At 35.8% G+C, this 27,928-nt stretch overlaps 5 protein-coding genes and 1 pseudogene across 10 annotated transcripts; 3 read left to right on the forward strand and 3 right to left on the reverse strand.

Moving 5' to 3' along the window:
• Positions 1-2,648: 2,648 nt before the first annotated feature.
• LOC108194617 (uncharacterized) lies at positions 2,649-3,014 on the reverse strand (annotated as a pseudogene).
• A 9,599-nt stretch (positions 3,015-12,613) lies between these two features.
• LOC108195808 (protein CDC73 homolog) lies at positions 12,614-18,289 on the forward strand. 3 transcript variants are annotated; one of them, XR_010285600.1, is made up of 4 exons: positions 12,614-13,784; positions 14,067-14,149; positions 17,420-17,577; positions 18,000-18,289. XR_010285600.1 is itself a non-coding variant. In XM_017362768.2 (4 exons), the coding sequence occupies exons 1-3, from the start codon at positions 12,770-12,772 to the stop codon at positions 17,510-17,512; spliced, it is 1,191 nt and encodes a 396-aa protein (XP_017218257.1). In that variant the 5' UTR covers positions 12,614-12,769; the 3' UTR covers position 17,513; positions 18,000-18,289. The 3 variants fall into 3 exon arrangements, 1 of the variants encoding a protein (XP_017218257.1); XR_010285601.1 differs by lacking the exon at positions 18,000-18,289 and adding an exon at positions 17,722-17,899; XM_017362768.2 differs by having other exon boundaries at positions 17,420-17,513.
• Positions 18,290-18,466: 177 nt separating this feature from the next.
• LOC108195811 (non-specific lipid transfer protein GPI-anchored 5) lies at positions 18,467-19,560 on the reverse strand. Its single transcript, XM_017362773.2, has 3 exons — positions 19,113-19,560; positions 18,982-19,017; positions 18,467-18,811 (listed from the first exon to the last, which is right to left on the reverse strand). The coding sequence occupies exons 1-3, from the start codon at positions 19,429-19,431 to the stop codon at positions 18,720-18,722; spliced, it is 447 nt and encodes a 148-aa protein (XP_017218262.1). The 5' UTR covers positions 19,432-19,560; the 3' UTR covers positions 18,467-18,719.
• Positions 19,561-20,390: 830 nt separating this feature from the next.
• Positions 20,391-21,575, forward strand: LOC108195810 (non-specific lipid transfer protein GPI-anchored 20). The gene is made up of 4 exons (XM_017362772.2): positions 20,391-20,823; positions 20,911-20,937; positions 21,042-21,107; positions 21,194-21,575. Exons 1-4 carry the CDS (start codon positions 20,481-20,483, stop codon positions 21,406-21,408), a joined length of 651 nt encoding a protein of 216 aa, XP_017218261.1. The 5' UTR covers positions 20,391-20,480; the 3' UTR covers positions 21,409-21,575.
• Positions 21,576-21,884: 309 nt separating this feature from the next.
• On the forward strand, positions 21,885-27,747 carry LOC108195809 (leucine-rich repeat receptor protein kinase EMS1). Of its 4 annotated transcripts, none has more exons than XM_064081518.1 (4): positions 21,885-23,050; positions 24,028-24,548; positions 24,993-27,353; positions 27,427-27,747. In XM_064081518.1, the coding sequence occupies exons 1-2, from the start codon at positions 21,980-21,982 to the stop codon at positions 24,235-24,237; spliced, it is 1,281 nt and encodes a 426-aa protein (XP_063937588.1). In that variant the 5' UTR covers positions 21,885-21,979; the 3' UTR covers positions 24,238-24,548; positions 24,993-27,353; positions 27,427-27,747. The 4 variants fall into 4 exon arrangements, with proteins under 4 accessions (XP_063937588.1, XP_063937589.1, XP_063937587.1 ...); XM_064081519.1 differs by having other exon boundaries at positions 24,028-24,302; positions 24,414-24,548; positions 24,993-27,747; XM_064081517.1 differs by having other exon boundaries at positions 24,993-27,747.
• On the reverse strand, positions 24,718-27,596 carry LOC108195807 (putative disease resistance RPP13-like protein 3). Its single transcript, XM_017362766.2, has one exon. The coding sequence runs from the start codon at positions 27,594-27,596 to the stop codon at positions 24,996-24,998; it is 2,601 nt and encodes an 866-aa protein (XP_017218255.2). The 3' UTR covers positions 24,718-24,995.
• Positions 27,748-27,928: the final 181 nt, after the last annotated feature.

A 27,928-nucleotide genomic window follows, 5' to 3' on the forward strand; every position in this document is an offset into this window, starting at 1 on the left:
TACATGGCATAGTTCTAAATTCAATCATCCACTCTCGCTTCAGAAAGAATTAACAAACAACTTAGAAGTTAGCTACGCTCCTAAGAAGAATAAGCACGGCTCATGCAAAGAAATCAACGTACGTCGCAACATCAAGCAACTAATATTCGTTACTAGACTACATCGATAAATCCATTGGAATCCCATGAAGGCGGTTAGTTCATAATCGAACTAATCGACATCATGGGTTCTAATGAAAGCATGATAAATAACAGACAAGAATTAATATGAATAAAAATGCTTGAATTAATAATAAAGATCACAACGTTACAGAATTGATGTTCACGATCTCGCTCGAAACTGTCACTTCCTCGCGAAGAACGATCTACTACAAAACTGATAATGTGCTTGAAAAATTAAACTAACTATGATATTGTTTTTTTCTAAAACTACTTGGAGGCTAGGGTTTTACACATGAGAAATTAAAATAAATTGACCAAGTCAACCGGGCCTCGACCGCTGCTAAAATCCGTCAGAAAAGCTGTAAAAATCGGCCCGGAACACTTCTGCTGGGCGCAGCCGCGCTAAACTAGCGCAGGCGCGCTAGTGGACTGTGAGGTAGCGCGGGCGCGCTAGGCACTAGCGCGGGCGCGCTAGTGTCTGCCCCCGGATGGCCAACTTCTCCAATTCCGCTCGTTCTCGCGTGCATGTCCTTCCTCGCTCTAGTACCACTTCCGTAGGTGATCACGGTTGCATTTAGCACATGCAACAAGCCCTTTAAACCCCTAGATAGCTCTAGTGGACGAGTGTGTTCTCGTGAGGGTTTGTAGAAGATGTACCCACAAAATCCCAAGTCGCGATGAATCCACAATTCTCTATTCTTGCAGATAATGCACCAAAAACAACCTAAAATGATAGAAAATCACTTCATCACCTCAACTCGTGACCTGCACAGAAAAACACTAAAAACACATCAAAAGACACTAAACACTTAAGTACAACCAACCAATTTAAGTGGAAATGAAGGCCTATAAGTGTGTATAAATACCACTTATCAAACCCAAAACCCATCACCAGTCGGTGAATTGGGCCAATACCTAACCATAAGCCTCCAAAATTGCTATACCAGATTGGGTACAACAGTTAGCATAAAAAGATTTTTTTAATTATGAAGAATAAAAATTGCCGATTTTACAGTAAAAAACTGGTTTATTACAGCTGCTTCAAAATGATAAACTAGTGATTCTTAGTTGTAAATAATGATAGTAGAACTGGTTTTTAGTTATATTTAAGACTTGGTTTGCTTTTAATCGCCGGTCTATATGTGTGTATATTGTTTGCTAGATAACTAAAAATTGTATTGTGTATCCGCATATTAAGTATAAATGCACTTTATTATATATCATTTGAAAAAAATTATATAGCCAAAAAAAAATCCCTATAATCTGATAGATTTGGATTTAATCCTAAGACATGAAAATATTTGAATTTGCATTTGTATTTAATTAAAACCGACCGAAAATAAGATCATGGTAAGTTAATCTGCTTTTAAATGATAAACTCTATCCATGTAAACTGTTGTATAAGATTTATCTAAACTGTTGTATAAGATTCTAGCCTTTTTTCCCCTAAATAAGCTCCTGCTCTATTATTTTTTTTGTTAAGATAAATATGTTCTCTCAAAATAATATCTCACCATGCACGTTAGTCGAGCCTTTGAAATATCTCATGGTCCTGTCCAATTTCCATAATCAAGATCCACAGAATTAAATCACACCCATTATTTATTTCACAAGAAACAATGAAAAAATCGCATCAGTTATTTGCATGTTTGGGGCCTTGCGAACCAACTCGAGTCTAATAATATTCGATCAAATATTGTTAAATATTAAAAGTTTGGATCTTGATATAGGTAACAATGATTTATGCATTTTGCGTATGTATATCACATAATCATTACTGTGTGCAATGTGCATGATCTGCCTTAGTGAAAAGTAGATTGAAAAAAAATTATAAAATCAACGAAAATTGATATGGTGAATTTTGAAAATGAGATCAGTCATTTTCATGGGCTTGAGTGCAATCTTAGGCTTTTACGAAAGTGAGAGATCTCAGGATTATAATATCTGTTTCTGGATTAGTTAACGGGTCTTTTGCTATATACATGAACACATATTAACAATAATTTTTATTTAAGTAGATGATTTTAATCTTTTGAGATTTTTGTGTATATAAAAGCATAATTATTAATGAGATGGGAGTCAATAAAAATTCATCATCTAACTAAAAAAGTGATTATTCGTGTGTCATGACATGCACTAGAAAATAGTTTGTTCTCCCATCTTATCAAAATATATGCAGGAAAAGAAAAATATTACTGACACAACGTGAAACGATTTTGTTTTTACAGTTGACACTCTGTGAATAAGGGTTACAACAATTTCTGGGAAACAAATTGCAGATTTTGTGGTTAGAGAGACTAAACAAATGAAAACAAAGGCTCAGAAAATGAACAAGAGGACAATAAGGATCAATAGAATTCAGCATGAATTGAAACAAAATTCTTATATACAGAACAAGTTGCATGAGAGCCAGTTATGGCTCTTCAATGTCCCAATCAACTTATTCCAAACAAAAGAGTCATCTGGTTATTATTATCATTTTTGTGACTAATAATAAGAGAATGAAGAATCATTTCCTACTTGAGAGCTGTTGGATGATCTTGAATACTTGTTGGAAGAGGCCGGTGAGCCTGATGACACGTCAGATCATCTACGTAGCATCTGCCTCATCCCATCAGCCACTCGAATGGCGGGATTTGATTTATATTTTCGACAAAGTGACATGTGAGCTCTCATAGCTTCTTCAACATCTGATGCCTTGGAATTTCCTCTGTTGACTTCATCTCTAACTGCTTCTGAGCACAATCCACACAACCATTTACCCTCAAATTTCAATTTCACCTCACTAATATAATCTTGAGTACAATCTTCTTTCAGGCCGCAACACTCACACTTGACCAATTCAATGTCCATTTTTTGTTTCACTTGAAATGCAGAGTGGACTTTGTAATTAAAGTTGATCAAAAAGATGCAGCTATGTATTGTCTAGCAAGAAAATGACATATATATTTTGTATATTAGACTATAGTTTTATTGATGGATGATGCTTAAGAGTTGAGATCCTTCATAGAGAGGTAAGAAAGGAGAGATCTTATATAGTAGTCTGCATATCTGCCACAATTATCTCCACGTTACAAGGGGGACATGGGGCAAGTTGAAATGCGGACAATATGCTCGGAGAATATAGCTGATTTTAATTGGGTGAGTTATGTGCATACCTAAAGTCCCATTATTATCGGTGTGTGAGTGAAACCAATCATACATTGACAACTAAGATTTGAAAAAAGAGTTTAAAAATAATTTTTGGGGTATCCAGCATTTTTCATATACTCGAGGGTCTGTCAAAGTATCATTAAATATGAAAAGTTAAAAATATTTTAACAGAGGTCAATAATATTTGTTTTCATTTAATTTTAATATTCCAACCTCTAGCTCCTTTAATAATTCAATTGCTAGGATTAATACACACACAACATGATCCATTATTTTAGATTACTCTCTGTTTGATATGTCTGTGTCATAGTATCGATAATCAATTTTGGCAAACTTCACAACTATTGCGGCCCTAACTCGAACTATTAAGCAGCCTAAAAATGATTTTAAAGTTAAAAATGTTAATCAAGTGATAGACAAGGAACTTAATTTTGTTTTATTTGATCATGCTCACCACCGAACTTCCTATTACCACTAAAATGGACTAGAAGCCAAGCGTGATTTGGCAATTTTCACATGGATTATGTTTTGCACAAGGTACTGTAGAGTTCTTAACTTCCTACCAATCTGTATACATGAGAATGGATATGGATTGATCATAGCTATACAATAGTATTATATAATTAGTAGGTAGCTGTTAAATGTATAGTTTTTATTCGTTATGTCAATGAGACACTTCCAAAATCTTGGTAAAAAAAAATGAGAGTGTACATCGGAACACTTTTAACTGTATATTATAGGACAAGTGTTGAATGGGCAAGAATTTTATGATCGAGAAAAGGTCCCGTATGTCACAAAATTCATAAGTAATGTCCAAAATAGTAGAGTTGAGAAAAATAACCCTAAATATCATTTATTATCACCTAATAATCTAGCGTTTTAGTTTTTGGAAGAAAACGGTACATTCTTTTGCGTTTTAGTCTAAAAAAAGTCTACAAAACGGAAGATGATCATGCGTTTTGGGAGTAAAACGCTACATCAACTAGTTTTTAGGGTTTAAAACGTTAGATCGTATAGCGTTAAGAAGGAGAGGGATAAACGCTACACCATTTAACATTTTGAATTGCAAAGTGATAGCTAATCACCATCTTCTCCGACATTGATATTTGAGGCCATTTTCTTCAAATTTGTGACAAAGCCAACACCATCATCTCTGCTGCATGTCAGCTCGAATCTTGGATTATTATCTTATATAGGATCATAATTTCTCGTGAGAAGGTATATAATTCATGAAAATGAACAGAAGAGATAATTACAATACAATCCCATGTGACTATGAGATTGTAATTTAATAAATTTAAATAAAACAACGTAGTTATGGTTGATTACAGTTCTTTCAAAAAAACGGCCTAAGTTGCTTGAAATCGAAAAAATTGAAGTCATTATTGGGTGATAGATTGAATGGATATTGGCAATTCATCTTATGGGTGGTCAGAATAAGACTCCAGTGTCCAGATGTAACTAGATATATATGCTTCATTGTCGCCCTCTTGGCCTAACTACTCTACAGAAGTCAGACCCAGGCTAAGAATTTAAGGGTACATAATATACTCCACTCATCAAGGAAATTAGTAACAACTATTAAGTTGGGGACAATCATATGAATAATTTTATAGGTATTAGTAATTAGGGAGGAAAAAAAAAGATGGAGGCAAAAGCACGAGGTAGCCTGTGCTAATTGGTAGGTACAAATTGACAATACTAATTCAGCTTGATAATCTCGAAAATGTGTTACCTCAAAATTGATCTTACATTATAATGGTACTACCATAATTTGGCCTAATTATTTAATCCCGTTAACCAAAAAAATCGTTGATAGCCTAGTGACATAACTACTTTCCGGTCTCTCGTGGACAATTTTTAATAGTCTGAACTCTGGTTCCCTCTTTCTTGAGGTCCACCCTGCAAGTGACACAATGAAGGTTACTAATTGCAATGGATGTTAATCCAGGTCTAAAAGTGTGATCATGTCAGAACATTTGCTGACAGAACCAAATGAACTAAACTGAAACTACTGATAAAGTAGCGTCCTGCACAGGGAAATATAGTCATCTGTTGTAATAAAGTTGTCTTCCTTACCCTGAGAAATCAATAACAGAAGAGTCAAGTTATGTCTCAAGATTTTGAAAGTGTACACTCTAAAAAATTTAATAAATGCCCCCCCCAGACAAAATACGGCCTCGCATGTGGGGTTGCTGAGCTATATATAAACCATTTAACATGTTCGAGTAATCACCCAAGAATACAACAATTTTTTGTACTCATATTCTTGAGCCTGAGATCATGTGAGTTCTTGTCTGATAAGCTACCAGGCAGTTGCAGAGACCTAAGCACCACATATATTTCTGCCTTCAAGGTGACTCTTAGGAGGATCTATATACTAATATCCTTCAATCATGCTAATATGCATTTATGTTGCCAGAACATGATAAATATCAGATCTACTGGAAATGAAAGCCTCAGTTTACTACCAGTGTGAAGGTATTTCAGAAAACCGCATTAATTAAGACATAACCAATTCGATAAAATAGATGAACCAAAATATTAAAGAGAAAGAAATTGTACTATTAAATCAAATTCGACAGATCATGCCGAAAATAATAGACAGGATACTGCAGGCGCTTGAAAAACCAAATCTGATAGATAAGTAAGCAACTACTCTAGGTCAGATGGATGAAGAGGTAATTAAATATATTTCATGACTGCAAATGATCTTCTGTTTTTGGTGATGGGGTTTAGCTAAGAAAATTAAATCAAATATTGGTTACTTCCAAACTTCTTGTGCATAATCATTTGAACATGGTTTAGTTTAAGATCCATTCTTCAAAGATTCAATGATTTGGCACATGTAGGCCTTGTTTTCTAGTACACTATTATCATCAGAAACTTAGTTAAAATTTAAAATCTAATTAGAGACTTGGAATTTTTATAATGTCCTTCACATGGCATCCCACATGGACTCTAAGTGTCTTTACCTTCCAACTATGGATACTTCTATGCCCCACACAACCACTTTCTAACTCCCAGGACACCAAACCTTCAATCCAACATTTATATTGTTATTGAAATGAATAGATAATTCCAAAAGATCAATAAGTTGTTGCACTAATTGATAGATCTTTGTAATTATTGTCAAAACTATGTTTGATTATCAGATTCCTGTCAGACATCGCCACGATGAATAAACTACGTCGAGAGTTGAACTATTATTAACCCTTCATATGGATATGAAATTTAAAAGACAATTAACAAAGATGTTCAAGCTTTTCAATGATTCACACCAACTATGTCAAGAGCTTAAACTATACTTAATCATTTTACATTAATAAACAGAGATCAAGTAACATTTGTTAGTAAATCAGAACATCAGGCTTTATCTCGTAGGTTATATTCTCAGCTAATAAAACATCTGCACTGATTAAGATTAAAGCGTAACAATAATATTTCCCTTCATATAACCAATTCTGGCTCATAAACAAACAACTTATTCAGACGTTGATAGAGATATAGCCGAGGAAAACAAAGGCATATAAGTAACTGTTCCTGTTATTTGTAATATAGTCAAATAATGCAGATATTAAATGGACACTACCATTTGGACTAATGGAAAAAGAAATGTCAAAGAAGCTCATTGCTTTTAAAATTTGAAGGTTGCACCCAAATCTGCAAAATTAAATGCTATTTAGTAGGAATGAGTATGTGAAGCTTTTGGTATCTTTCCTTTTGCAATTTTCTTATGTTTTAGTTATACATTAATTTACCATGATGATAGTTAGTGATGGCAACAATGCTTGAATGAGCATACAATTTTTAAAAATTTAGAGAACATACAGATTGTACTTAAGAACAAGTGCAAGCATTTCTAGTAATGTTTAGGTTATAGTGCAAAAACTTACACCACGATGACGAGTGGAACAAGTTAAATAAAGAAATCTGGAAAATAATCTTTTTCTGTTTTCTTACCAAATATTGGTGAAACTAGCAGATCGAAGAGACATTTCATCATCTAAGTCATGAATAATTTCTAGTTTTGAATTCATCAGAACTTTTAGTTTGACTTGGAAATTTGAAAAGTTCCTAAAATTTTCATTCTGCATCCCGGCTAAACTTTTTTTTGTTATAGAGTAACAAATCACACAACAGTTACCTTATACAGTGGCTCAAAAAATTTCTTGGCATTGGTTATTCGAGTTTGCACTCTTCATATATATGTAACGACTTCATTTAGGCATGTAGTTGTATTTGTATGACATGATCCACCATGTGAACTACTCTAACTGTTGTGACAGGTCCCCCGTCACCTGGGATAGAGGTCTTACTTGAGGTTATTACAATTATGAGGTTTCTTTAGATGGAAAAATGTTGTTATAATTTAGAGGCCATATAAACAGTATGCGTCCTTTTTAAGGAGGAAGGTTTAATCTAAATTACATCTTCATGTGGTAGTAGGTTGTTTTCAAGTCTCTTTCATATTTAGCAATGGAAGGACTAGCCTACCTCAGTTGTTAAAGTCCTTTTCAGGTGGCGACGAAGTGTTTCCCTGTCCAATTTAAAATTTATTGTGTGGCGTATGTATCCAGTGATATCAGCAACTGGCTCTGATAACACTTGACAAATTATATAAATATTCACAACTGTCTAGAATCACAACAAAAGGCACAAATGGCGCTCCATCATGTATATAATCGCAATCTAGCTTATTGTTTCTCATATTAATGACATCGTGTCATATATCTAAACAGAACTGATAGAAAGAGCTTTTCAGGAGAAAAAAAATGTATATTTGCCTTAATCCTCATGGTATATGCTGGGATCACCTTCTGATTGATTTGCTCTCAAACTAATCAACTTATAGTCCTTCTGCCAACAAAATGAAGTAATATTAGCATAGAAAAGATATGGAAATCACAGACTTCATTCATTCTGATTTTTATTAAGGAAATTCATCGCAGAACTGCAAGTATTTACTTTCAACTTGCAGAAATTATACGTCACCAGTTGCATCAAACATTATCTTTAGGGGAAAATCAGAAATTGATATAGAAAAGCACATGAATATTTTAGCCCAATTTCCCATATAGCACAAGACTTCTACACAAATGATAAAGCCACAACAACTATGTTCAGGGGAAGAACCAACTTATTTAATGAGAGACATATCAGCTGATGTAATTTATCTCTCTAATAATTTTTGGCATGGTTTGTCCAGTCACCTATTTTCTTTTCTTCTGCGCTTATTGTGTGTTTGATATCTGCGTGAAATATATTATAATCAATTATGTTTACATGTGCTCATATTTTATTTAAGTAGTAATTTTGACGAAGTACTGTGCCCCTCAGCTCAAAACTGGCTACACCTTCGCCAATAATCATACATGTCAATATGTAAAATTTAATATATTCATCATGCACGTAGCAAAAGCCAATTGAACCAACAGATATATTAAGAGTAAATCACAAACGATTGATTGTCAACTCTCGCACATTCAGACACAGTGCTAAGCCGCCGCTTAAATCTTGAAAGGTTTTTAAGCTAAATCAGACAACGATGGGATAAATTGAGGAAATGAGAAGTTTCCCAGAACCAAACAAGATAAGAACTAATTTAAAATATTAAAATTTGAATACAAGTGATTCTTGAAACCATTCTCTGCATTTTTTTAACTCTTGGATTATAGGATAGAAGCTCACTCTTTTATAGAGCTGCATCCTCTACTTAAACATGAAATAACATCCTTAAATTTGATTTTTCTTGAAAGTGCTCTTGTTTAGTGAGATATGATGTTTTTTCTGTGTCTTCTTTTTCTGCCACTAGTAGTATTTCAAGGTTGTCCTCCACATTACGTATATAACTCGGTTACAGAAAGGAGGCACTATCCACTTAGATTTTATTTTAAAGTCAGTACTCTGCTTTGTATGTGCATCGACTGCATAAGAGTTATCACGAGGAAAGAGGCTAAGTAGTGTTGAAAATGAAATGAGTTGAGTAGCTCAGCTTGAAAATAATTGTCAGGAATGTCAGGTGACTAAACCTTTCCAAGGCTGGTCCAGTGCAAAATACAATTTTGAGCCCTTATTCGAAGAAATGTATGCATAACTGATATTTACCATGAAAAACTTGTTAATCATAACGGCCAATATAACAGGGAAGGTGATATAATGAAAAAAGAATCAGATAGTACTGTACAATAGTCTGGTAGCATCACCGCATCATCTAGTGTTATAATTTCGGTTAACATGATTAAATAAAAATTTAGTAAATTACAAGTTACCACAAAAGCAGAAGGAAATGCCATTTGTTTATAGTGCATGCATCAAACTAGCATCATCATAAACTGATCAATACAAGATGGAAAATTTTGGAAATACAAGATGGAAAATTTTGATTACATATGCGCAGTAGATGGTGCTTGGGGGTTAAATGATGAAAATAAGTTATGAGGTGGAATTGGAGGCTATATAAATGATAGCGCGGGAAATTTGTTGTTAACATTTTTGGGCCCTGCATTGCTAAACAATGCTAGTGAAACTGAGATTGAGGGAATTTTATTTGTGCTAAGATTGGTTATTAAACAGAGACTACATCATAAAAGGGTTGTCATTTACTCGGACTCAGGAGGCAATAAATTCTTTCAACAGAGGTCTTGATAGAGTACTTCCATTGAAGGTAACTGATTTTAGATTTCAACAGTTCATAAAAAAATCAATATTCATTCAATATGTCTCAACGGACCTGAATGAAGATACGGACTCACTGGCCAAAAAAAGAATTGGCATGACTAGAATGACAGCCCACTAGAAGGGTCCGTGTCCAGCAAATAAATTGCCGTCATTAGGATTGGATATTAACATGATAGTATTATTAGTTAGTCTCTGGATTCAGCCCTCCTGCATAATTAGTCTACCAAAGTTGATGTGTTGAAGACTAGGAGTATGGGTGGCTTACTGTCAGCACCAACCTAGAGTATTTTCCTCTAGTTTGTAAAAGCTCCTTTTTGTTTCTCTCTTCATCCAAATATCTTCTTCAAAACTTTCATTTCGTCCCTTTAAAATGGAATACATTTGGAAAGTGTTAGAGAAGGATTTTGTAAAGATCAATGTTCACTGCGTGGTCTCTGAAATAATGTCCTAAATGATAATTCGAACTGTATTGGTGTTATTATCAGGAAGTGCAAGGGTGAAAAACTCTAGGGAGCACTTGGTCCGCTGCCAAATCTCATTGAGAAGCAAGCTATAATGACCGGTATTCAAGCTGCTTGCTTTCATGCACAACGTATGGGTTGGGAGCTTACACATATTGAAATAGTGAAGAGGAACCTCTTTGATACCACACACCTGCAGGAAGTAATCATATTGGATGTGAATCAATCTGAAGTGTACATTATGTTTAATATTGTTCATGCAAATAACACCTATTTCATAGAATTTGTTTTGGAATTCTAAACTAGATCATTTTGCCCTATCTCATAGATGAAGATTTGTGCTATCCCACAAATGTCAAGGTGATGACGCCTGCTTTATTTACGGACTCGACAGGTTCGCTCATCGCTAAGACAAATGATGTAATGAAAGAGAAAGGGAAGTTTACGGTGTTCCATAATTATTCGTTTAATGATAATGGAGTTTTAACGTCGAAATCAGTCCGGTTGTTGGATGAAGGCAAGTTAAGCATTCAGAAGTGTTCGCGAACAAAATGGTTGATCTGAATGTTGTGGTGGGGGAAGGTGTATGCAAAGGATGTGCTGCACCATGCTATCCTAGGCACAGTGCAAGAGTTGATCCCAAGATTAGACGCCTTGACTGTCGAGGAATTCAAGCTTCATCAATGGTGAGGTTGAAGAGCTGAAGATGGACCAAGTTCTCGAGCTGATGAGTTTTGCTATGAAGGAAGTCGAACAGGATTAAATGTGTCCAGCGATTGTAGAACTGTAGGTTTTATGTCTCAAACTTTCTTTTATTGCTCATCTTTCTTTTGCATGCTTAGTTATGTCCTGTCCGAGTTTTTGTAAAGAAAAAACAAGTGAATGTAAGTTAAATGCAAATGAAAGTTATATAATTTTTCCTTCCTGTTAATAACTCGACAGTGATATTGTTTTCTTCTTGTCTAGCAGCAAGCTTATGGTCCGTAATTTTTTGGTCAATGTAAGAATTTCTAAGATATTAATAAAATTTTTAGAATTAATCATAAGATTATGTCATCTTAAATTATTCAGTTTCAATAAATTATTTATATATGGATCGAATATTTTACCCTCTGTCATGTCCAGTTTATTATATTTGGATAGTGTACGGAATTTAAAAATTTGGTATAAAATAATAAATAAGATAAGAAAATGAGTAACAAGATGGGATCTATTAATAATTTATTTTGTTTATTCGATACTTCCACTTTCGAAGAAAAAGATAAAAAAATGGGTAACAAAATTTCTTTATATAATCTATAGATCTAAAATTACCCGTTAAAATCAAAACACCAATAAAAGCAATAGTTAATTAATAAATTTGTAAAGTGGATAAGTAAAAATAAAAATATAATTAGTTTTATAAAATATAATAGAAATTTATGTTTTTTTTCTGTTTTTTAAACTAGCACTGGGTCAATATTTTGCATGCATATGCAGAAGTTGCGGTGAGGGAGACCTATCTGCTAATCAACAAGAAGCAGCCCAGTTTTCATCAGAAGCAGAGTTCCTTCATAGAGCAGCCACCATGAACACTAAGATTGGATCTCTACGTGTGTCACCAGCTTCTCTTCCAGACTTTCAGTATTTTCAGTCCACAACCACATCATCATTCCATTTGCGCAGTAGGTGACCAAAACTGAGACGAGTGTCATTGCAGTACTTATTTCTCAGGTCTGCTGATCTTTTCACCCTGGCTGGCATGATGGAATTTTTCTTCACCGAGGCTCCAGTTGGCCTGAGATCTCTAGCAACATCTCTCTTGTGGGCCTCACTCTTAAATATCATCTTCTTATGTTAAGTTTATATAGAGAGAGAGATTGGGAAGAGAGTAGGGGATAAGGGTATTTAATTGTTTTGTTATGTTACAATCCACATAGATGCTGATAGGGACGACTCTGTCAAACAAACGTTCGCCACGTCAGCTTTCCGTTTGGTCAAACAATCAAACTAACAGACATGTCATTATCAGTTACTAAAGTGGTACGGATGAGACCCCGTTGAGTTCGATATAATTTTTGATACTACAGGCTCATTTCAGTGACCAATTTGAGATTTTTCCCAAAAACTTTTAAGAAGTTGGGGAGAGAAATATAAAAACGTTTCCCAAGTGAATCACTTATACTAACGTTTGTCGATAAACTGATCTATGAAAACAGAGTAAAACAGAAAGAAATATAAATTATCGGTATTTGACAGAAATTTGACTCTGTTTATATACAGAGAGAGAGCAGCAGAGAGAAGCCACAACACTGAACTCACTCTCCGTCAAAAATGGACCCTCTCTCCGTTCTACGAGACTTCACAACCCGAAACGAGCTGAGTCAAATCGTCCGAGTCGGCGACCACTACCGCTTCGGCAACTCCTACACATTCCCTTGCTCAATCGAAACCGCGTATCGCTCTAAACAAGGTAATCTCTACACTCTCGAAACCCTAGTTTACTTCGTCACTAATCTCAATTCCAAGCATCATGATTACATTCGTATTGCTGGGACCCACAAGATTCCTGCTGTTACTTTTCTTGATCGAAAGCCGTTGATTGATTATTTACACGGTAAGATCGATTCGACGGACGCGATTGAGTTTGTTGCCCCGCAGGCGAAGTACTCGGGTTTCGATGAGTATCGACCCGAGGAGGCTAATTTGGGGGGGATGGGGTTGGAGGGGGAGATTGATTTGAATGAGGGATTTGGCGGGGGAGTTGTCGAGGATGGGGTTGCGTTGGTGAGGGAGATTGAGAGGCCGTTTAAGGACCGGGAGAGTTTGTTGCAGTGTAGGAATAGGGATTTTTATTCGGTGTTGGTTGGGGCGACAAAGAGGAATGAGGAACGGGAGAGGAGTGAAATGCAGCAGAGGAAAGATGGGTTGGTTGCCAAGAGTAGGATTGAGAGGAGGTATGGGGAGGAGGTTGGGGGGTTTGATGCGACGCCCAAGGCGAAGATGCATTTGAAGGGGAGTAAGATTGGTGAGGGGGTTCCTATTATTTTGGTTCCGAGTGCTTCGCAGACGTTGATTACGATTTATAATGTTAAGGAGTTTTTGGAAGATGGGGTTTATATTCCGACAGATGTGAAGGTGAAGCAGATGAAGGGGCCGAAGCCGGATTGTGTTACGGTTCAGAAGAAGTTTAGTAGGGATAGGGTTGTGACAGCTTATGAGGTAAGGGATAAGCCTTCGGCTTTGAAGGCAGAAGATTGGGACAGAGTAGTGGCTGTTTTCGTGTTGGGCAAGGAATGGCAATTTAAAGATTGGCCTTTTAAGGATCATGTCGAGATCTTCAACAACAGTAAGTGCAGTTGTTTTTTAATCTTACTTGGTGTTGTTTACTTGCTATTATGTTCATAATTTTGAATTAATTTGAATTGTTGTGATAATTGTAGAATTTTTTCAATTAAATTGAATAAATTCTAACTTGTGTATTGTGATAAATCTATTTAGAATGGAAGTTGAAATTACTAGAAAAGGTTTTCTCAGCATGAATAGAAACATTTGAATTGGATTTTAAGCACATTCCTTAGAAAGATGGAGATAATTTATCTTTTTAATTACATGTGAAATTTGGGTGCAGTTCTTGGTTTTTACATGCGTTTCGAGGATGATAGTGTGGAGTCGGCAAAAACTGCCAAGCAGTGGAATGTGAAGATCATCTCGGTAAGAATATATGTCTATAGATTGAGCCATTACCAAAAAGTTAAATCTTAATTAATTGTTAATTGATTTGATGTCAACCACTGTTGTTAAAATCTAACTTAATTGTGCTTCGAAAGTAGGCAAAGGATCTGCCAGTTGTGTAAGATCTGCACAGACTACACACTCTATCATTTCTTGCAGAATTCTTCATTCTGATTTGTTTTGTTTACGAAAAACACTCAAATAAGATTTTGCAATTAATTAAGGAGTACAAAATAAATACTTTGTATTAGCTAGTCTCCAGTATAAAGATTTTGAATTATTGTATATTAATCTTTAAGAGAACGATCCATTGTAAGATAGCATCAAAACAGTTTCATATAACATAGCAACATATGAAACAGAAAGACTAAAATATGTAGTATTTACTTCAGCAAAATAAATTGTGTTGAATAGTCTCTCCTTCTCTCCCCCGTTCCCTAATTTTTCTTTTGTATTCTCAATTTCTCATCTTAAATACTCCCTTCGTCCCTTTTTAGTTGTCCAGTTTTGACTTTCAATAGTCAAATTTATCAAATTTTGACTAAATTATATATATATATATATATATGGTCATGTTTCACATGGTCATTAGGCATAGAACCCTTATCTTATTTCTAGTATTAGTCACAGTTCCGCGGCAGAACCTTAGTGGTTTTATGTTTCTATTTTAAGCATTGGTTCTCTTTTGAGCACGATCCTATATGTGTGTGTGTGTATTATATTATTGAAAAGTATTTAAAAGTTATATCGTTATAACGTACATATAATTAATTTTGAAATGCAATCTTCTATATTTTAAAATAATGAAAGAATATTCTGTAATCTTTGGTCAAAGAATAGCCAATTTGACCATTAAAAGTCAATAGTGGACAACTAAAAAGGGTCAGAAGGAGTATATAGTAACATATTTGTACTATAATTTTAATGCTACTTTTCAAGGGGTGTTGCCCGGCACCCACTTGGACTTGCTAAATATTATCGATTGATAGTTGATACTTTTGTGGGATATTTTTACTATGTTTGAGAATTTATATTTTAATTTTATATTTTCACTACTATTTTACTCTTAAATATCAGAATTTGGAACAAACATTTATAGAAATATAAGTATAAATATTGATAATGTTATATATACTTTCATTTTTGGGAAAAAAATTGTGCAGATAATTTCGCTTTGTGAGTGGCGCTTTAAAATTGGATCTTTCTGTTTTTTTTTTTAATTTGGCGTGTTTCATGACGCAGATTTTAATTATGACAGAAGAAGTTAGTTTGTTGCTAAAATTGTTAAGTAGTTATGTGTTGTTCATTTACCCTGGGCATTGTTGTTACAATTGTGATTAATCATGCTTAGCAATGAGATGAAGGTTCTTCGAGTTTCGTATGGGTGATTTAGTGTTATCATCAAATTGGCATAAAATCGTGTTTGACTCGTGCTTAATCGCACAAAATCGCAAAAACACACAAAAATCTGAGAAAACTAAAACACTATCGAGTTAAAAAAACCCTACCTACCTCTATAACATTTCATGGGACAAAGTTTGCACATCAGCCTTCAAAGAGCTGTGTGTGTTTAGGGGCTGTCAAAAGGGTCCGATAAATCTGATATCCGTCTGAAAAATCCGCATTCATATACGAGATAAAGTGGATATTATCCGCATTTGAATACGAAAATTCCGGATAGGGATATAGGCATATTCGTATCGGATAATATCCAAATCCAAAATTAAATATATATGATATTAAATATTATATATATATATATATATATATATATATATATATATATATATATATTATCATTCTATAACTTTAAAGTATGTGTATTATAGTGTGTATATTTATATATGTATTCATAAAATAATATATTTATATAAATTTTATATAATTGTAAAATATTATAGACATTATAATATCATTTGAGTTTAATATTTCAAAAATAACAAATTTATATTAAAAGATAAATAAAATTTCATTTTTGAATAAATATAAATTGCCTTTAATGACTTTATTTATTAACTCAATTTTTAAAATTAACTTTTGATTTTTACTATTTTTTTTTTAACAAAAACCGGATTCGCATCCGAATATTAGGATTCGTATATTATCCTTTAAAAAATTTCGGATTCGAAGACGAATACAGACATATCCGAATCCGAATTATCCATTTGACACCCCTATATGTGTTTACACTCTCTCATATCCTATTCTCGCTGTCTCTTTCCCCATTAGTTAATATTCCTACAAAGTTGATATTTCTACTATGTTGGAGACGTTTTATTATGTTTGAAGCTGTTTTAAGTACAATTCTAATGTTAAATATTAGCACAAACAATCTCAAAAGTATACAAGTTAAAATATAGATAATTATATTAATAATTTCATTTTTGGCAAAATACCATGCAAATAAGCGCGCTTCGTGGTCTGCTCTTCAAAATTGAATTTTGCGCTTTTTTCGATTTTGCGCATTTCACAACACTGGCCCTGGGGCTCTGACTGAGCAGCCACTATGTTTCTTTTATAAATACTTGGTGTTCGTGTATAAACATCAACACATTTTAACTACATAATGCTATTCTTAACCTGGAAGTAAGCGCGCGACTCTAGGCCTCTATATATTAACTTTGGACTTTGAAGAGGGTGGCGATATACTTACAGGGTGAGAGGAAGATTGTAGCTTGTCAAAAAACTATTTTTATCTATGAAGCGAAGATAGGACCTTTGTCCTTTGTTACTCGGCTGGAAGTGTTCAACATGGATATGTGTCCGTTGGCAACATGTTGAAAATTTTGCATGTTTATGGCATAAAATAAGTGTTCAAGTCTATATCCATGTCCGGGTGTCAAGTATCCGACACAGGAACTTGAGGCAAAATGAAGAGTCCGAGTAACATAGTATTAAATAACCAAAAGAAAAGGAGAAAAGATAGCATCTATATGACTATAAGGTTACTCCGCAGGTATGAGTATGACATGTGTCATCTTTTATATGGTGTTAATGGAAGCGATGAACGCTTCTCTATATTATTTCTGGACCATATGTTGAAACTTTTGCTCGAGATGAGTTGATTGAATCTTTCTTTAAATATTTTGATTAACTTGCTCAAATTCAGACGTATAATGTGAATAGCTTAAATAATTAGTTTGCCTGTCGGACATGTTGTTTAAGAGGTAACATTTTTTATAAAGTTCTGATATTCAATATTTGCAATCATATATGGTGTCCATTCTTATGGTATGATTTCCTCTGCAGATCAGTAAAAACAAGCGGCATCAGGACAGAGCTGCAGCACTAGATGTATGGGACAGACTAGAAGAATTCATGCGGTCAAGATCACGTTCTTAAGGTCAACGGAGCTTTAAACACCACTCAAGTCTACTTAAAGTCTGACAAACTTGTTAATTTTATAAGTATGTGGCTACACATTTGGGATATACTAATTGTACCTGATCTTTCTTATTTATCACCATTGTTAGATGCACTCGCATAGTTGCTTGCATGTATCCTCACCGTTGCTATTTGCTTTGCTAACTGATAATGATTTGGGGTTTTAGGACCACTATACTTTTTGTCGTGCAGAGGTAGATGACTGGCATACCAAGAATATATATGTAATACTAGATGCAAGTGAATCCAGACTAAGTGCTGGTATACCTGGATTAATACAAAGTGTGTCTGTGTCTATGTGTACACACTAAATTAGGAAGTTTAGCAGTATTACTGTTTTTTGTATTGGTACTGCCCAACTCTTGCAATTGTTTCTTGTATGGTTTTTCTGATAGTGCCTTGGAAATGTATTTCCAAAAGCCATATGATGTCTGCTTTTGTGCAGGGATAATATGAACGCAGGACCTGTTCTGTTTTGACAGACGTGACACGCAACTTACAAGAGTGGCATGTTGCCAGTGAGGGAGTGCAAGGCCCATTTGGTGAATGAGTATCTGTTTTTTAGATCCAATTTGTCATGTTTTTGTATAAATTGTATCATTATGATACTGTAGTTATGTAGTTGTATCTAGCTCCTAATGCACACCTCGATCGTGATGTCTAGTTTTACTTGAGAAGAGAAGTGGACTTATTATATATGGATTTTTGAGAGCTCTGATGTGATTGATTATAGTATTTGTTGTGCCAAATGGTTGCACTATTTCATAGTTGCACAAAAGTACGGCTGCAATTTAATTGTCCAAAACTTAGCGTCATTGTTGTGCTTGTGCATTTATGCTTTATATGAACAAGTCTTGCAATTTTATTGCATCGACCAAGTTTGTACTATGTTACCATTGGGAAAGCAATACGTTTGAAAAAGTATCATTTCTCTGAATGTGTAGCACATTTTACAGTTTTTCTGAGAAATTTTGCCAAATTATCTTTCCTCGTGAATTCACTAATAGAAGTAAAACTAAAATGAATAGAAATAAAACTAGAATAATGCTAGGGAAATTTATCTCTATTTTACAGTTCCACAAGGCGCAAAAACTAGGCTAGAAGAAAATAGTGAGCAAGTTTGCCTAGGATATATCTGGAAAGCTGGGCTGCTGCATTGGAAGTTTTACATAATGGTGAAGGCGTATGATGCAGCAAAGACGAGGAAGAACAATGGAACTGCCAAATTGTTGAGGCTTGCATCTGATGAACCGTTACCTGTTTTTCAATAAAAAATGTTGGTAAAATGTATTTTGCGGTTGAGAAAACTTTGACACGAGGTCGTGTTTATAAACAAATTAGCAACACAATACAATATCAGAGATTTTTAGAACACTGTATGTTGGGAAAACTTTGACACGAGGTCGGTAAGGTAACTGATGAATTACCTGTAGGTGCCTCTTTGGTTGAATCTGGGTTATTTGCTACAAAAATGGAGTTGAATATAAGTTATCTGTATTTTATTACAAGTGCAAATATAATCTGACTGAATGCAGCTTATGTACAAGTGAATTGTTACCTTTACAGTTGTTGAGTGGGGGAGTTGTAACATTGCATGTATCAGGCAAAGCCTGAGCCTGGGTTTGGTTGACAGTAAGCCCCAGAGAAGCACCACCAACGCTAAGAACCTGGCACAAACACTCTGGCCTTAACTTGACGATGCTACCGAGCTGCGTGCAGCACCCTGGCATAGGTGACGCTGTCTTTGTGGTGATGTAGTTGAGGCATGGTGACATGCTTATTACCATGTTGTCACAATCAGATTGTGCCATCGCTGTTGTCCAGAGCACGCTTAGAAGGATGTAACTGATAACGAACCCGAATCTCTGGTTTTCCATCAGATGAACTTGAAGAACTCTTCTCTGTTAGAGAGGGAGTTTGTTCAGTTTTTTGTGAGAAAATTGGGATTTTTGAGGGAGGTTTGAGGAGGAAATTTAAGGAAAGTGGGCGTTGTTGTTGACTAGTGAGGAAGGGGTCGTCAACCATACCAAGTTTGAATTTTATTATTTGTGGAATAATGACAAAACAGTTGTTGTTTTAGGTGACCAAACTTTCTTTTCAAGTGGCCAACTTTTGATATTATGGACATATTCTGAAATACAACTAAGCCTGTAGGAACTTGTGAACATTATTTTCACTTATTTATTATAATTTTGAAGATAATCTCACTATTTTCTCAAAATTTATAGTATTTGAAATTTAGATATATTGACATGACACTTATTCTATATTAAAATTTTTAATTAATAAGTATGCGATCGTTTAATTAAGATGTGGATATTTTTATCAACCAAAATACCAGATTTAAGTTGAATATACAATGCAAATAAAAAAAACAAGCATAGAACATCGCTTATTTTGATTATAGTTTGACAGTTTCTTTTTGTCAACATATTACATATATATTTACAATACCTTCATATTGTATTATGCATTTCTAGATACCGTGTCCAACAAGAGGACTGTGTCCTGGTATCTCTAAATTTATTAAATTTAACAATCAAATATGTATCATGATACTTTATACCCAAATCTGAGTAATAATATTATTCAAAACTAAAACAATAGTTGATTAATATCATAATCAAACACCTCGTATTTATCGGCCTATGTCAAGGAAAGGACAATACGTGACCAGGAGGCTACAAGCAGCAAGCAAGCCCACCTAAGCGAATACCAAAGAGTGTTTATTTTAGAGTTAGTTATGGTTGTTCAACACCCTGAAACCAACTTCTCGTCCACTTATTCTTTCTTCCCTCCACTTCATTTCCTTCAAACTCTCCTATAAATACATTTTCACTCTCTTCTCTTCATACCACCACATAATCCTCTACATTCTCCGATTCCTCATCTACTAGCTAGCACTTCACAACACACACTCCACCAAATGGCTGCACAATTTACAACCCTTCTACGTTCTCTTCCCGCGTTGGCCATTGCCATAATTGTCCTCATTGTGCCAGTTTATGGACAGATCAATACAGCCTGCAGCCCCTCAATGCTATCGAGCTTCAGTTCTTGCGCGAGTTTCATCACAAATAGCACTGCCAATGGGACTTCTCCATCTTCTGACTGCTGCAACTCCCTCAAGTCCATTACTAGTAATGGCACAGACTGTCTTTGCCTTATTGTTACTGGAAGTGTTCCCTTTCAAATTCCCATCAATCGTACCCTCGCCATTGCTCTCCCTCGCGCTTGTAACATGCCCGGTGTGCCTCTCCAATGCAAAGGTAAAAATTATTTTACAGTACCTTGTACATTTCCTGTCAATCATGGTTCTATTTTGTACTGAGTTTTTTCATGCCTTAAAATTGCAGCCTCTAGCTCACCTCTTCCAGCTCCAGGTACTCTAATTACTTATTTCTTCTGGGATTATTTTATGCTAGAAAGCGGATTGATTATATAATTATTCAAAGCACAAAATAATGATATATTTTAAAACGGACAGGTCCAGCTGCACTAGGCCAAGGTCCAACTCTGTCTCCTGGAATTTCTCCTGCTGCTAGTCCTAGTGGTAACAAGCGTTGTTCATTACTTTATTTTTTGTTCAAAAAATTCATTAAATTTTAATATAAACTCAAATGCACTGTATTTGAGCAGCTTCTGGTGTCCCTCAAGCAGAATCACCAGCCATGACTCCGGAATCTAATGCAACTCCATCTTTGACTCCGCCATCTGATACTGCCGGAGCTCCAACTACAAATTCAGGAATTCGACCTGTTGTGAACCCGTCTGCTGCAAGCCCCGTGTTCAGTTTTTCCCCAGCATTTCTTTTAGCTCTGCTTGGAGCTACATTCTTAAAGTACTATTACTAGTTTTTTGGAAGCGTCCTGATCATGTCACCAAATTTCAGAACTATACTTCTGGAAATAGGCTTTGTGTGAGTTACTGGATTTCCTATATTATTTACCTAATTTTTTACGATTTTGTTTCTGTAAAGATACATATTCTTTGGTGTGAAATATATTGTTTTTGGCTTTCATTGCTAATGTTTGTATTGTAAGATGCATATTTTAGATTAATTTACTCTGTATTGCCATCTTCATATGGATAGTTTCTTCTCTTTTAAGCTGCTGTCACATTATACTTCAATTAAGAAAAATTATATACTTTGATTAAGAAAAATTTATAATGATTAATTAGATTTCAAAAATCGAATAGCCGGTCATATCCGGTCATATTGTTAGGGATTAATCGGAAATTAATAGGTTAAATCGGGAATTTTTAGAACAGAGGAACCAACCAGTATGTTGACTAAGATGTTTGCTAAGCATTGACTTGACTCCTCCGCTCTTGGCGGCTCTTACCTGTCTTTTACTTTTCTTACACAAATTATATCTCTCTCTCCCTCTCTAATATTGACTCTACTCATCCAAGAAAAACTCCATGGCCATGGATTCAGCTTTTCAAGGTGTAATAGCTGCAACCCTAAGCTTCATCATCGTAACTCTCCTCTTCGCCATCCTCATCTTCGTTTGCAAAAAATCTAAAACTAACAACATTACACGACCCCGAAACCCGACACGAACACGAACCGTTCCCAGCTCTGTTTCGCTGACCGAAACAGCCAGCTTTGACCCAAGCCTGCCTTCCTTTTCTCTCTCTGACCTCGTAAAAGCCACCCAAAATTTCTCGCCGGATCTCATCATCGGCGACGGAAGCTTTGGATTAGTTTACAAGGCAAATTTATGGAATTCTAATATAGTAGCGGTCAAGAAATTGTCCGCCGATGCTTTCCAGGGTTTCCGAGAATTTCGCGCTGAAATGGAAACCCTGGGAAAGATACAGCACCCGAACATCGTTAAGATGCTCGGGTACTGTGCCACCAATCTGGATCGGATTCTGATTTACGAGTTTATCGAGAAAGGGAGTTTGGACCAATGGCTATGCGACACGTCACCGGACTCTATGTCAGAAACCAAATTACCGTTATCTTGGGAAACGAGATTGAGTATTATTGGTGACGTGGCAAGAGGGCTATGTTTTATGCACAATTTGGAGACTCCTATTATTCATAGAGATATAAAGGCTAGTAATGTATTGCTTGATTCCAAATTTGGGGCTCATATTGCTGATTTTGGATTAGCTAGGAGGATGGAAAGTACGGATTCACACGTGTCCACGCAGGTTGCGGGAACGATGGGCTATATGCCGCCTGAGTATTTTCACGGCTCCACCATCGCGACGCCAATGGGAGATGTTTATAGTTTCGGAGTGTTGATGTTGGAGATTGCAACCGGGAGGCGGCCTAATTGGCCTTTTAAGGATGATGGTGGCAAGGACATTAGAATAGTGGAATGGTGCAAAAAAATGGTCCAACAAAATTCAGAAATGAAGATTATTGATAGTGCCATTTTGAAAGAGGACTTGAAAGAGAAACAGGTTGTGGAGTTTTTCAGGATTGCTTTGTTGTGTGTAGAAGAATCGGCTCCTAAGCATAGGCCTTCGATGATTGAGGTAGTTGAGTTGTTGGATGGTATTTCTAGATTAGAGTAAAATGTTTGCTTCTTTCAGAATTTGCAAATGTCTGATTCTGCATTTCTAGTCATCCTGTTTAATATAAATACTATTAGGCACTCCATATGATTTCAGAGGGCTTATAATTGGATTAAAACTAGCTGTATTTGCTTCGGTTATATGTGAATGCAAGAGATTTTGTGATTGGCGCAATGAAAGTATATATTTAGCTATCTACCAAGTACATACTTAATATGCTGCGATCACAAGTTTGTACTTGAATGCAGTGCTGATATCAATTTATGACATCAACTTGAATCTCTGTATTCTAATAATGTAGAAACTTTATGGTTCAGCTCTGTTTATTCTTTTGAGTTTGATAACACGAGTTTTCAGTCCGTCCAGAGGTCATGTTGTTAATTGTTAGAATGCAATATGATCAATTTGGGCCTTATTCTAATACCTCAAGGTTTTCGATAGACTGGTTCCCAACAAAAACTGTAATATTACTTGCGATTTGGGAGCTATGAACAACTGAAAAGCTTATGCTCACACTTTGTTGTTAGATTTACGGGAAGTTAGCCGGCCAGTGTAAACAAACAAATACAAAAACTTTGAGCTATAGCGAATAAGGACTCATCAGTTATGCTACATGCAACAGTACAGAGACTATAGTCCGAGTAAGAGTTGCAAATATCAGAGCTGTAACAGTATGAGATGTGCCATATTAAGAATACTGGGTTGAGGCAAAAAATTTGTTTTGCGGGCGAAATCTAGTACTCGTGGCATGTTTGAGTGGTGAGTGATGGAGGATTTGGCACCAAGCAACAGCAAATTATGAACAGGACAGGGCACCACAATAAAAGATTAAATGTAAAGAATAACATAATTTTTAGATTTACAACTGATTTCTTGCTGATGTCATTTAGTATGAGCAGAACTAAATTTATTGGAGAATACGTAGTTTGTTGTTTGAGGTTGAAGAATACGGCCAGCAGAACAATTACGTGAGACAAGCAGAAAACTGTTATATGAAAGTCCTGCCATCTGATACTGCCAGAGCTCCAACTACAAATTCAGGAATTCGACCTGTTGTGAACCCGTCTGCTGCAAGCCCCCTGTTCAGTTTTTCCCCAGCATTTCTTTTAGCACTGCTTGGAGCTACATTTTTAAAGTACTATTACTAGTTTTTTGGGAGCCTCGTAATCATGTCACCAAATTTCAGAACTATACTTCTGGAAATAGGCTTTGAGTGAGTTACTGGATTTCCTATGTTATGTAATTTTTTACGATTTTGTTTCTGTAAAGATAAAATTAGTTCACATCAGGGAATTGTTTGTTCACATCTTAACCAACAATTCAGTGGCTGATCCTTCTAAATTATGGGAGCAAAACTGGAAGCCAGTGTCTGATGATATCCTCTATAAAAGACGGCTTGATTGGAACAATCTGACTCTGCAGCTTAGTGAGATGGATATCTATAATTATACTCTAGCAGGTATGTTTAACTAAAATGACCATTTATTGTGTTTTTTATGCACAGTTGCATGAATGGAGTTTGCATCATTTTTTGCATCACCACGTTTGCTATACAAATGACCTTGCTACCACACTGCTACAAGATCGATAATAGACCAGTTTTAGTTTTGTTTTCTTTGTAAGAACTTCTGATTAGCTCTGACATCTTTGGGAAGTCATGTCACACAGTAAATGCCGTCTTCGTGAGCCCATGCAACAAATGTACACAGCGATCCTATGCGGAATTGATTATTAGTTAGATGAAACTTTTGCGCAAATACATTCTCATGGCCGCTAATATGCATAATACAAAAGCAAGTGACAATCTTGAAACAATATTTATTCTTTTTGTACAAATACATTAGATGATCGCCTCATAGTATATTAACTGCTGATTGCGAATGCACCGTATGATTTTTTCCAGGTCTCAGTCTTCCGTCCAGAAACGTTCTAGTTGTACGGGAATCTTCTTCAATTTCCCACAATCAGTTTTTTGAAAACTTCTAAGTGAAGGGAATGCTCCGTCTTCAGCTTGCCATTCTTCCAGTTCTGGGAAATCTATGAATCTTAAAATTTGAAGACTTGGAAACGCATTATGACTGTTAACCATTGTTTTTCCCATGTACACACTATCCAACTCAAGAGCCGTAAGATTTGGTAAATCTCCGAGGGTAGGCATTGGATCTTCTCTAAAATCACTACAAACCAGTCTTAAATCCGTGACTGAATCTGGCAGAAAACTTAGTTCTGATGGAGATATTATAGTACCCAATAAGTCGACGCTCTTGAGATGCTGGCAATATGAAAGTGGTTTGCTTGTTGGAATAATGGCAGAAAAAAAAGATAGGCTTAATGTTTGGAGACTTGTTAAGTCAGCTATGGACTGCAACGTGTATGCATATCCTCCTCCTCCTCCATTTGATGATGAATCTTCTGATTCTTCTACTATAGATAGTGTATGGAGGTTGGTGATCATGCCAGTGTCAATCTCAAGCCAGTCCTTGTACTGTACAAGACTTAGAGTCTCGAGCTTTTTCTGGTTGTTCCCAATCTTTATGCTCCCACTATAGTATCCAAACGTTAGATGCCTCAACTCTTTTAATTCCCATATTTCTCTAGGAAGTTTGTAACATTTATAGTCTGAGCCACACAAAGTTTGCAGCCTTTTCAGCTTGCCTATACTTGGAGGAATTACTAATGCTTCCTCAGAGATACCACCCATTAAGCCTAAGAACTTGAGGAGAACTAAATCTCCAATTTCTTCCGGTATCCTCTCAGAATTCACACTTGTCAAATCTAGCACCTTGAGTTTTTTGAATCTGGTATACATCAACTTCATTTCTTGTAAGTTGACTCTACCACTTAAGTTATTTAGTGCCAACGAACGCATTTTTAAACAATCAGATCTACCCCCAGACAATTCAAAGTACTCACCAATTCCATTGTAAATGGCTTGACGTGGTTGTCCTTCCAACAGATGGATGGAATTTCGGTGTTGTTGACTTGAGTCAAATGTTACTAACAACTTGTGCTCCATCGCCTTATTTCTGGCAAGTTCATGTACAAGATCATGGACTCGACATTCCAGGACTTTTCCGTTCCAGTGCACCGTTGCAATCTGAATCAAATTACGACTAATTAGATCATTCAGATAATCATTAGCTAAATCCTCCTTGACTACTCCGGATCCTGTGTTATCTTCTGGTATGAGTTCCTCTGCAATCCATAAAAGCTTCAACTGGTGAGCGCCAATAATATGGTCTCCTGGGAACCTCGCGAGGTAGAGAAAACAATCCCGGATCTGGGAAGACAAGTTATCATAGCTCAAGCTTAGTATTTCTTCTATGTCCACCGACTCGTCCTTCAAGTGCCTCCAAATATGCTCCTTCACCTTTGACCAATACTCATAGCTCCGGTTTTGCAATAATAGGCCGCTCAGTACCACGATTGCAAGTGGCAAACCTCCACATTTGCCAACCATTTCCATTCCTAACTTTTCCATTGTCGGGGTTGTTGGTTTGGCTTTCTTACAAAACAACTTCCAGCTCTCCTCTTCCTTCAAAAATTGTAATTGATGCACAAAACATTTATCATCTACTGTTTCTGCTACTTTTTTGTTTCGGGTGGTTATGATAATTCTACTACCATTCTCGTCATTGGGAAATGCAATTTTAATCACTTCCCAAGCCTTTATATCCCATATATCATCAATCACTGCAATATAGCGGCCTTGACCTTGTAGTAACTTTCGCGTGTGCTGTAGCAGATCTTGCTCATCCATCTTTGACAATTCTTTTTCGTGCTCAAGTCCCATAAAAGACTTTATCAACCTCTTCAGAACATCTTTAATGTTATAGTCCATAGAAACACAAACCTTGGCACGAGTGTCAAAATGGCTTAACTCATTACTGTTGTACAACTTGGTGGCAAGTGAAGTCTTGCCCAGGCCCCCCATTCCGTGAATGGAAATGACTTTGAGGGAGGGATCCGTGCTGTCAAGTTGAGCCATCAAAGCCTTGATATCATCCTCAAAGCCAACCACATCCACCTGGTTATCAATAGCAGTTGTTCTCAATAAGGTTCTGTTTTTCTGTTGCACGTTTGGAGTGGCTAAGATGTCGTTAATGCCATACTCGTTTCGCCTCTTCTTGATCACGGTGATCCTTTTCTTGAGTATCTCGATATCTTTGCCAATACCACAAAGCACAGATTCTCTCTTGCAAATGCAAATACAAGTCTGAAAACGATCCAGTATACCTCGTTCCAGGCCTGCGTATTCTTCCTGGTGAGACCTAAACTTCTGCAGGATTGTAACAGCATCATTCGCGACATCTCTGACATCGTTTACCCATTTGCAGATTACTTCCTCCGTCTGCCTTGCTTCGGCGTATCTGACAGCAGGTTGCAGGTAGCCTAATTCATCTTTGAGCCACCTTACACCATCTTTTACTCCTATCCTTATGTTAACTTGTTGTGTAAGAAAGTCTCTAATTCTTTCAAGTGCAAAAGCTACAGTTCCGTCGGCCATTCTTGTCTGAAATGTATATGGAAATTCTTTAGGCCTTAACTATGTTCAAATTAAGAAGTGTTTGTTAATACCATTCTTCGTGGAAAGATCATGTACCTTTCATTGTTTGAAATGTATATGGAAAAATTGCTTGGTTCACATTGTAATTGTACTTCTTCTTGAAAAAGACACTCCCCCACTGATTGATTTTTATGTACTATTTCCTTTTTCTTGTTCCAAAAAAAATCAAAAATATGAACTTTAATAACCTTGTAAGTTGTAATCATATAACATTTCATTCTTTATTGTGCAAAGCTTTTTAACCCGCGTGGGTTGTTTTAAATTATTTTTCC

Source organism: Daucus carota, chromosome 7, assembly GCF_001625215.2.
Source record: "Daucus carota subsp. sativus chromosome 7, DH1 v3.0, whole genome shotgun sequence".
Classification (NCBI taxonomy): domain Eukaryota; kingdom Viridiplantae; phylum Streptophyta; class Magnoliopsida; order Apiales; family Apiaceae; genus Daucus; species Daucus carota.

Bases quoted from the DNA above. Each gene is read 5' to 3' on its own strand.
- LOC108195811 (XM_017362773.2), bottom strand. From the start codon at position 19,431: ATGGAAAACCAGAGATTCGGGTTCGTTATCAGTTACATCCTTCTAAGC. The intron at 19,018-19,112 runs GTAACAATTCAC...CCATTTTTGTAG, and splicing joins CCCACTCAACAACTGTAAAG to CAAATAACCCAGATTCAACC. The intron at 18,812-18,981 runs GTAATTCATCAG...ATTGAAAAACAG, and splicing joins AACCAAAGAGGCACCTACAG to GTAACGGTTCATCAGATGCA.
- LOC108195810 (XM_017362772.2), top strand. From the start codon at position 20,481: ATGGCTGCACAATTTACAACCCTTCTACGTTCTCTTCCCGCGTTGGCC. The intron at 20,824-20,910 runs GTAAAAATTATT...TTAAAATTGCAG, and splicing joins TGTGCCTCTCCAATGCAAAG to CCTCTAGCTCACCTCTTCCA. The intron at 21,108-21,193 runs GTAACAAGCGTT...GTATTTGAGCAG, and splicing joins TCCTGCTGCTAGTCCTAGTG to CTTCTGGTGTCCCTCAAGCA.
- LOC108195808 (XM_017362768.2), top strand. From the start codon at position 12,770: ATGGACCCTCTCTCCGTTCTACGAGACTTCACAACCCGAAACGAGCTG. The intron at 13,785-14,066 runs GTAAGTGCAGTT...ATTTGGGTGCAG, and splicing joins TGTCGAGATCTTCAACAACA to TTCTTGGTTTTTACATGCGT. The intron at 14,150-17,419 runs GTAAGAATATAT...TTTCCTCTGCAG, and splicing joins GGAATGTGAAGATCATCTCG to ATCAGTAAAAACAAGCGGCA.
- LOC108195807 (XM_017362766.2), bottom strand. From the start codon at position 27,596: ATGGCCGACGGAACTGTAGCTTTTGCACTTGAAAGAATTAGAGACTTT.
- LOC108195809 (XM_064081517.1), top strand. From the start codon at position 21,980: ATGGCCATGGATTCAGCTTTTCAAGGTGTAATAGCTGCAACCCTAAGC. The intron at 23,051-24,027 runs GTAGTTGAGTTG...TTGTTGTTTGAG, and splicing joins ATAGGCCTTCGATGATTGAG to GTTGAAGAATACGGCCAGCA.